The sequence below is a fragment of the Cebus imitator genome, unplaced genomic scaffold (genome assembly GCF_001604975.1).
Source record: "Cebus imitator isolate Cc_AM_T3 unplaced genomic scaffold, Cebus_imitator-1.0 Scaffold280, whole genome shotgun sequence".
Lineage (NCBI taxonomy): Eukaryota > Metazoa > Chordata > Mammalia > Primates > Cebidae > Cebus > Cebus imitator.
Window position 1 is genome coordinate 1,198,965 of NW_016107595.1, and position 9,515 is coordinate 1,208,479.

A 9,515-nucleotide genomic window follows, 5' to 3' on the forward strand; every position below is an offset into this window, starting at 1 on the left:
CTCTTGTTACCCAGGCTGGAGTGCAATGGCGCAATCTTGGCTCACCGCAACCTCCGCCTCCTGGGTTCAGGCAATTCTCCTGCCTCAGCCTCCTGAGTAGCTGGGACTACAGGCATGCGCCACCATGCCCAGCTAATTTTCTTTTGTGCTTTTTAGTAGAGATGGGGTTTCACCATGTTGACCAGGATGGTCTCAATCTCTTGACCTTGTTATCCACCCACCTCGGCCTCCCAAAGTGCTGGGATTACAGGCGTGAGCCACCGCGCCCGACCCAGCATTTTTCTTTTTTTTTTGAGACAGTCTCACCCTGTTGCCCCAGCTGGAGTGCAGTGGCGTGATCTCAGTTCACTGCAACATCCACCTCCCGGGTTCAAGTGATTCTCCTGCCTCAGCCTTCCAAGTAGCTGAGATTACAGGCTCCCATCATCACACCCAGCTAATTTCTGTATTTTTAGTAGACAGGGTTTCACCATGTTGGCCAAGCTGATCTCGAACTCCTGACCTCAGATAATCCACCCGCTTCAGCCTCCCTAAATTCTGGGATTACAGGCGTGAGCCACCTTGCCCATCCACCTTGCCCAGTATTTTCCAAGGACATCAGGCCCACTGGTGTGACAAGGTACAGATGACCTAAGGTGTGGGAAAAGATGAGGGCTGCATGCCAGGCGCTGATCCCTGTGAAGCCCCCATCCTCACCCTGTCAGTCCAGAAGAGTGACAGTGCAGGCGCAGGGGTACTCAGCTTCCCGGTACTGAGGTGGGCTCGGAAGTTCTCTCCATGGAGGTTTGGGCGTTAGGAGGGACCCATCCCCACCTTGCTCACTCTCAGGCAAAGCTGGCTCATGTCCCCCTTGAGGGAGGTACTGACACACTGTCCATTTCCCGGGGAGAAGAAACGGATCCAAAAAAGTTAAACTCACCCAGGGCCAGGGATGGAGTCAGAGCTGGAGCTGCGATCTGGAAACTCATAACAACAATACAGACGAGCCCCTCTGAGGTGGGGGAAGCCTTGGATTCCTAAATCCCAAGCTACAGCCCCTCCTACATGAGAAATCGGGCCGGGAGCGGTACCTGGCACCTGTAATCCCAGCACTTTGGGAGGCCGACGCAGGTGGATCACGAGGTCAAGAGATTGAGACCATCCTGGCCAACATGGTGAAACCCCGTCTCCACTAAAAATGCAAAAATTAGCTGGGCATGGTGGCAGGCACCTGTAATCCCAGCTACTCGAGAGGCTGAGGGAAGGAGAATCGCTTGAACCTGGGAAGCGGAGGTTGCAGTGAGCCGAGATCGTGCCACTGCACTCCAGCCTGGCAACAAAGCGAGAAACTCCATCGCAAAAAAAAAAAAAAAAAAAAAAAAAAGGAACATCTTTTAAAAAAAAAAAAAAAAAAAAAAAAAAGGAACGAAATTGGGAATGGCGCGTGGAGGCGAAACGCCTCCGTCAGAGAAGAATCTAGGCAGGAGTGGGGGTGGGGGAAGGTACTTTGAGCAGGCATATTAGAACAAGAGAGCACATTGCACGCGGGTCTGACACCCGAAGACTCCGGTCCTCCGATCATTCTCGAAGGGTTAACACGCTCTCCAGGAAAACCATGAGTAAGGAAGAATGGGGTAGTGCCTCTCCTATTTTTTAATAATAGAGGTAGGATAGCACTACGTTGCCCGGACTGGCCTCGAACTCTCGGCCTCAAGCGATCCTTTCTCACCTCCACTTTCCAAAATGCTGGGATTACAGCCCTGAACCACCCCTCCCGGCCCAGAGCCCCGCATCAAAACAAGATACTACTTCCGCCCCAAACAAACATGGGCCAGCGAACGGGAGCAGGGGAAACACGTCGGCCCAGAAGACCACGTGAAGGCATTTCCGCCCTCCCTTAACATGGCGCCGGCGGAAGGGGCGGGACACGGCCTGGCAATAATGGCGGCGTCAAGGCTGGAGCTGAACCTGGTGCGCCTGCTATCCCGCTGCGAGGCGATGGCAGCGGAGAAACGAGACCCGGACGAGTGGCGCCTGGAGAAGGTGAGGGGATCTGGCACTGCCGCGTAGAGCTCGACTCACGCAGGGGTGGTTCCTAGGGTTGGAAGCCATCTGGCCCAACTCCCCAGCCCCAAGAGGATCTCCGGCCGCGCCCTTTCCGGTCAGTCCTGCCACGTCCACCTGTAGCTTCCGCCCCCGTCCCTGGGACCCCGCCCCTCCCCCCACTGGCCCTGACTCCTTTACGCTTGACCCCTCCCCATTTGTCGGCCCTGCCTCGGTTCTGGCCCCGCCCCCCTCTGACTCCAATGAGCAGGACCTGGGAAGGACCCCCGGGTGAGAATCCACTTTTCCTCCCCAGTACGTGGGAGCCCTGGAGGACATGCTGCAGGCTCTGAAGGTCCACGCGAGGTGAGTGCAGGCAGCCTCAGGGCTTTCATATCAGCACGTGGCTGTTCTGTTGGGACATCCCAGGACCGCAGTCCCAGCTGGGACCCTTCCCTGAGCTGGGGACCGTGGACAGGTGTTTTTCTTCTTCCTGGCTTCTAGCAAACCGGCCTCTGAGGTGATCAATGAATATTCCTGGAAGGTGGATTTTCTGAAGGGGATGCTGCAGGCCGAGAAGCTGGTGAGCAGGGATGTCCCTGCCCGCTCAGACCCCATCACTGCTTACTTTGGTCCCCAGGACCTGCCCCACCAGTGACATCTCTTCCCACATTTCTGCAGACCACCTCCTCAGAGAAAGCACTGGCCAACCAGTTCCTGGCCCCTGGCCGTGTACCAACCACAGCCAGAGAGCGAGTGCCCGCCACAAAGACGGTGCATCTGCAATCACGGGCGCGATACACCAGCGAGATGCGGAGTGAGCTGCTAGGCACGGTAGGGCTCCTTCCCTGGTCCCTGGGAAACCCTTGGCTTGCAGGCAGCCAGACCCACAATACCGTCAGATACCGGGACCCAAGGAGGTCCTGCAAACTCTTCCCTGGGCCATCACACAAGGCTGCCTGACAGAGGGCACTGTGGCTAGGGCTTTGCAAGATGAATAGGAATTTGGTACAAGGCAAAAATAAATTGTCTGGTTAAGCCCCAGAGTTGGCCCAAGAGCGGGGTTTGGCTCCTAGCTTGCAACTTACAAGACAGAAAAGTTTCTTCAGCTGTTAAAGAGGATGATATGTTCCTTTCTGAGCACTTTATGTGGATCAGTTCAACCTTTCAAAATATGAGCTGTTGTTGTTACCAGTTTGTAGTTGAGGAAACTGAGGCTCAGAGGTCATGGGATTTCCCCAGGGCCCTAACTGAAGGTGAGGAGGTTAAGATCATAAGGGACAGGTTTGGGAATGAGACAAACAGGGTGACTTCAGGGGTGACTTCATGGCACTTCCTTTTTTTGTTTTTTTGAGTCGGAGATTCCCTCTTGTCGCTCAGGCTGGAGTACAGTGACATGATCTCAGCTCACTGCAGCCTCCACCTTCCAGGTTCAAGTGATTCTCCTGCCTCAGCCTCCGGAGTTGCTGGGACCACAGGCACCCACTACTACACCTGGCTAATTTTTTGTCTTCTTAGTGGAGACGGGTTTCATCATCTTGGCCAGGCTGGTCTCGAACTCCTGACCTCTGGTGATCTGCCCTCCTTGGTCTCCCAAAGTGCTGGGATTAGAGGCGTGAGCCACTGTGCCCGGCCTCATGCCACTTACTTCTTTCCACAGGACTCTGCAGGTGAGTCACCATGGACACAACAGGACTTGAGGGCCAGCTGCCAGGACAAGACATGTATCCTTGCTGCCCTGTGGCCTCCATGCCCAGCGTGACTCCAACAGGGTCTTCCCCAGCCAAGGAGAATGTCACCAAGGGAGCATCACCAAATTACACCTGGAGTAAGAGCCAGGACAGAGGAAGTGGCCCCCAGAGGAAACAAAGCTAGGCACTCCTGCTGGGCACAGGGGCTCATGCCTGTAATCTCAGCACTTTGGGATGCTGAGGCAGGCACATCACCCGAGGTCAGGAGCTCGAGACCAGCCAGGCTAACATGATGAAACCCCATCTCTACTAAAAACACAAAAATTATCTGGGCATAGTGGAGTATGCCTGTAGTCCCAGCTACTTTGGAGGCTGAGGCAGGAGGATTGCTTGAGCCTGGGAGGTGGAGGTTGCAGCGAGTTGAGATCACGCCACTGCACTCCAGCCTGGGTGATAGAGAAACTGGTGTCTCCAAAATAAGCAAATAAATAAATATTTTAAAGCGAGGTACTCCTAGTCTGTGGGGCCAAGGCTAGGTTGGAGGCAGGGAGCTGGCGTCTGAGGGAACCAAGACAGGAGTAAGGAGAGCCTCGTAGAAGAGGGGCATTCAGGCATGGTCAGACGTCAGAATAGGACCGGGCAGCAGATGAGATGAGGAAACAGCATTCCAAGCAATAGACCCAGCACAGGCAGTGGGCAGGATGCTGGAAACGGGAAACCAACACTCGCCTTTTTGCTTGGCCTGTTTGTCTTTCAGAGCCTGAGATGGACGTGAGGAAGAGAACGTGAGTGGCTGCGGCCCTGGGGCAGTAGAGGGGATTGGGCGGTGCAGCGGGGAGGGGCTGGCACGGGCCAATCCCTGGCTCACTGAGGCGCCACCACAGGGATGTAAACCAACCGCTAGCCACTTCTGTGGGTGCTCTTCCCAGAAGTCAAAGCAGGCCGGGCTTAGTGGCTCACACCTATAATACCAGCACTTTGGGAGGCCGAGGTGGGCAGATCACGAGGTCAGGAGATAGAGACCATCCTGGCTAACACGGTGAAACTCCGTCTCTACTAAAAATACAGAAAATTAGCCAGGTGGGGTGGCACGTGCCTGTAGTCCCAGCTACTCGGGAGGCTGAGGCAGGAGAATCTCTTGAACCTGGGAGGCAGAGGTTGCAGTGAGCCGAGTTCGCGCCACTATACTCCAGCCTGGGCGACACAGCAAGACTCCATCTCAAAAAAAAAAGGGGGCCAGGCGCGATGGCTCACACCTATAATCCCAGCACTTTGGGAGGCCGAGGTGGGTGGATTACCTGAAGTCAGGAGCTCGAGACCAGTCTGGCCGTGGTCAAACCCCATATGTACTAAAAACACAAATTTAGCCGAGCGTGGTGGTACGCACCTGTAATCCCAGTTACTTGGGAGGCTGAGGCAGGAAAATCACTTGAACCTGAGACGCAGAGTGAGCCAAGATCATGTCATCACACTCCAGCCTGCGTGACAAGAGCAAAACGCTGCCTCAAAAAAAGAAAAGTCGGCCGGGCGCGGTGGCTCACGCCTGTAATCCCAGCACTTTGGGAGGCTGAGGCGGGTGGATCACGAGGTCAAGAGATCGAGACCATCCTGGTCAACATGGTGAAACCCCGTCTCTACTAAAAATACAAAAAATCAGCTGGGCATGGTGGCGCGTGCCTGTAATCCCAGCTACTCAGGAGGCTGAGGCAGGAGAATTGCCTGAACCCAGGAGGCGGAGGTTGCGGTGAGCCGAGATTGCGCCATTGCACTCCAGCCTGGGTAACAAGAGCGAAACTCCATCTCAAAAAAAAAAAAAAAAAAAAAAAAGAAAAGTCAGAGCAGTGGAGGGAAACTGAGTCCCTGCCAGGGCTGTGGCTGGAACCATGACCTTTGGGTCCCTTAAAAATGTTTTGGTCTTCTCCCCTCCCCCACTCCATCTCTCATGCCCTCCGTCCTCCCGTGTGTGGGATCAGTGGCGTGGCAGAGTCCCAGCCAGTGAATGAGAAGCAGTCGGCAGCCGAGCTAGACCTTGTCCTGCAGCGACATCAGAACCTCCAGGAAAAGCTGGCCGAGGAGATGCTAGGACTGGCCCGGAGCCTCAAGACCAATACGCTGGCTGCCCAGAGTGTCATCAAGAAAGACAACCAGGTGTGGGGACTGGGGGAGTTCTCCAGCCTCTGCCCTGGGGCATCAGAGAAGGCTTCCCAGCACAGGAGCATGGTGGCTGGGGCTTTGAGGGATGAATAGGAGTTTTGTACAAGGCAAAAATGGCATTCCCAGCAGAGGGCACCGCATCAGCAAGTGACAAGAGGGCAGGCCTGCTCTAGGGAAGTAGAGATTGACCATACTTGGCCCCAGTCCTGTTGACCCCTTTTTACCTCGCCCACAGACCCTGTCACACTCACTGAAAATGGCGGACCAGAACCTGGAGAAGCTAAAGACGGAGTCAGAGCGGCTGGAGCAGCACACGCAGAAGTCAGTCAACTGGCTGCTGTGGGCCATGCTCATTATCGTCTGCTTCATCTTCATTAGCATGATCCTCTTCATTCGAATCATGCCCAAACTCAAATAAAGACCCCACCCACCTTGTCTGTCTTCTGTCTGTCCCCTGCCCCCTCTCCAGCAGTGCTTTTTGGGCAGTGAGATTTGAGGGTCTTTGGAGGTCCCTGAAGAGCCACAGACAGTGCATGAGCAGGGGAAGAAGGTCAGGGCCAGATGTGGTGGCTCATGCCTGGAATCCCTAGGCAGGTGGATCACTTGAGGCCAGGAGTTCGAGACCAGCCTGGCCAACATGGCGAAACCCCGTCTCTGCCAAAAAATACAAAAATTAGCCGGGCGTGGTGGCACACGCCTGTAATCCCAGCTACTCAGGAGGCTGAGGCACTAGAATTGCTTGAACCCGGGAGGCAGAAGTTGCAGTGAGCCAAGATCGTGTTGCTGCACTCCAGCCTGGGTGACAGAGCAAGACTCCGTCTCAAAAAAGAAAAAGTAGATCATAAGAAAGAGACAGCCAGGCATGGTGACGTCCACCTGTAATCCCAACTACTGGGGAAGCTGAGGCAGGAGGACCCCTTGAGCCCAGGAATTGGAGGCTACAGTGAATAGTGATCATGTCAATGCACTCCAGCCTGGGTGAGAGAGTGAGACCCCCTACTCAAAAAAAATAAAAGGAAGTTTATGCCTGAGACACAAAGATGATTCCTTATGACTCCTTAGGAGGCCACATTGCCCGGGTCACTGTGGCTCACACCTTGTAATGCTAGCACTGTGGGAGGCTGAGGCAGAGGATAACTTGAGCTAAGCAGTTTGAGACCAGTCGGCAACACGATAAAATCCCGTCTCTACAAAAAATACAAAAATTAGTGGGCGTGGTGGTGCAGACTTTTGGTCCCAGCTGCTTGGGATGCTGAAGCAGAGGAATCATTGGAACCTGGGAGGCGGTGGTTGTGGTGAGCTGAGATCACGCCATTGCACTCCAGCCTGGGTGACAGGAAGGAAATTCTGTTTCCAAAAAAGAAAACAAAATCACATGCTGAAATGACACTTTGTACTGTTTTGCCTCCATTACTCAAAGTCTCCTAATTGAAAAAGAAAGAAAATAGATTATTCTCCTCTCTTAAAAATCTCAAGCTGGCTGGGCGCAGTGGCTCACGCCTGTAATCCAGCACTTTGGGAGGCCGAGATGGGTGGATCACAAGGTCAGGAGATCAAGACCATCCTGGCTAACACAGTGAAACCCTGTCTCATAAAAAAAAAAAAAAAAAAAAAAATCTCAAGCCAAAGGCAGCGTCAACTTTAAGTGGCAAATACTCAATATTTCTACCATCACAATGAGGAATGGCCCAGCACGGCTCATGCCACCTGTAATATCAGGACTTTGGGAGGCCGAGGCAGGCAGATCACTTGAGGTCAGGAGTTTGAGATCAGCCTGGCCAATATGGTGAAACCCCGTCTCTACTAAAAAATACAAAATTAGCCAGGCATGGTGGCACAGGCCTGTAATCCCAGCTACTTGGAAGACTGAGGCAGAAGAATCGCTTGAACATCGGAGGCAGAGGTTGCAGTGAGCCACGATCATACCACTTCACTCCAGCCTGGGCAACAGAGCGAAACTGTGTCTCAAAAAAATAATAATAATAATAATCCAGGTGTGGTGGTGCGCACCTATAGTTCCGATTATTCGGGAGGCTGAGGCAATGATCACTTAAGCCCAGGAGTTCACGCCTGCAGTCAGCTGTGATGGTGCCACTGCACTCCAGGCTGGGCATATAGTGAGACCCCATCTCTAAAATAAGAAGAAAGAAAGAAATTATACTTTAAAAAATAAGAAAAGAAGGAAAAGAACAATAAGAAATGAGAAGGCAAAATTTGCAGATGATATGACTGTATACATGATAGACCCAAGAAATGCAACTAAAGATATTTCAACAAGAGAATTCCATAAGCTAGGAAGAAACTTACAGATATTTAAAAATTCATTTCTGTGTACTATATATGTACATAACTGCAAAATGTTTTAAAGCATCCAATTTATAGCAGCCATAAAAAAAGATACACTGCCTGGTTAAATGAATTTTCTTGACATTTGAAGAACTTTTTTTAGCGTCCTGCTCTGTCACCCAGGCTGGAGTGATGAAGTGGTGCTATCATGCCTCACTGCAACCTCCATCTCCCAGGTTCAAGTGATTCTCCTGCCTCAGCCTCCCAAATAGTTTGGATTACAGGTGCATGCCACCACACCTGGCTAATTTTTGTATTTTTAGTAGAGACAGGGTTTCATCATGTTGGCCAGGCTGGTCTCGAACTCCTGACCTCAAGTGATCCACCCACCTCAGCTTCCCAAAGTGCTGGGATTACAAGTGTAAGGCCACCTAGTCCGGCTGAGATTTGAAGAACTTCTAAGAGTCAACAAGAGCTGGGCACAGTGACTCAGGCCTGTAATCCCAGCACTTTGGGAGGCTGAGGCGGGCGGATCGCCTGAGGTTGGGAGTTCAAGACCAGCCTGACCAACATGGAGAAGCCCTGTCTTTACTAAAAAATACAAAATTAGCCAGACGTAGTGGCGCATGTCTATAATCCCAGCTACTTGGGGGCTGAGGCAGAATTGCTTGAACCCAGGAGATAGAGGTTGCAATGAGCCAAGATCACGCCACTGCACTCCAGCCTGGGCAACAAGAGCAAAACGCCATCTAAAAAAAAAAAAAAATTGCCGAGCACAATTACAGGATCATGCCACTAATCCCAGCACTGTGGGAGACTGCAGTGGGTCGATCACTGGAACTCAGGAGTTTGAGTTCAGACTGGGCAACATAGCCAGTTCCCATCTCTACAAAAAATACAAAATTTAGGGGGACGTGGTGTCACCTGTGCTTCCAGCTACTTGGGAGGCTGAGGTGGAAGGATCAGTTGAGGCCAGGAAGAAGGTTGAGGCCACAGTGAGCAATGATCATGCCCTCCAGCCTGGAAAACACAGCCAGAACCTGTATCAAAAAAAAAAAAAAAGCCGATTTTGGGTGCACTATGAGTTAGCCATGCACTGCAAGTAAAGGGCTGCTAGCCAGGTGCTGCGGCTCACGCCTGTAATCCCAGCTCTTAGGGAGGCAGAGGCGGAAGGAAAGCTTGAACCCAGGAGTTCGAGACCTGCCTGGACAATACAGTCAGACCCCATTCTCCACAAAAAGGATAAAAACAAAAAAACCAAAAAAAAAAAAAAAAAGTGCTGTCTAACACCACTTGCTCACCCTTAAAATAAATAAAAGAAAGAAAGGGGCCAGGCATGGTGGCTCACGCCTGTAATCCCAA

At 52.3% G+C, this 9,515-nt stretch overlaps 1 protein-coding gene across 1 annotated transcript; it reads left to right on the forward strand.

The window, feature by feature from the left end:
• Positions 1–1,866: 1,866 nt before the first annotated feature.
• Positions 1,867–6,304, forward strand: USE1 (unconventional SNARE in the ER 1). The gene is made up of 8 exons (XM_017501215.2): positions 1,867–2,022; positions 2,339–2,388; positions 2,527–2,605; positions 2,704–2,856; positions 3,683–3,692; positions 4,471–4,498; positions 5,687–5,861; positions 6,103–6,304. Exons 1-8 carry the CDS (start codon positions 1,882–1,884, stop codon positions 6,283–6,285), a joined length of 819 nt encoding a protein of 272 aa, XP_017356704.1. The 5' UTR covers positions 1,867–1,881; the 3' UTR covers positions 6,286–6,304.
• Positions 6,305–9,515: the final 3,211 nt, after the last annotated feature.

What these genes read in the sequence shown, in the direction of transcription:
- USE1 (XM_017501215.2), top strand. Translation starts at nt 1,882, where the DNA reads ATGGCGCCGGCGGAAGGGGCGGGACACGGCCTGGCAATAATGGCGGCG. An exon ending in GCTCTGAAGGTCCACGCGAG is followed by an intron (nt 2,389 to 2,526) that starts GTGAGTGCAGGC and finishes CCTGGCTTCTAG; the next exon opens with CAAACCGGCCTCTGAGGTGA. An exon ending in ATGGACGTGAGGAAGAGAAC is followed by an intron (nt 4,499 to 5,686) that starts GTGAGTGGCTGC and finishes GTGTGGGATCAG; the next exon opens with TGGCGTGGCAGAGTCCCAGC.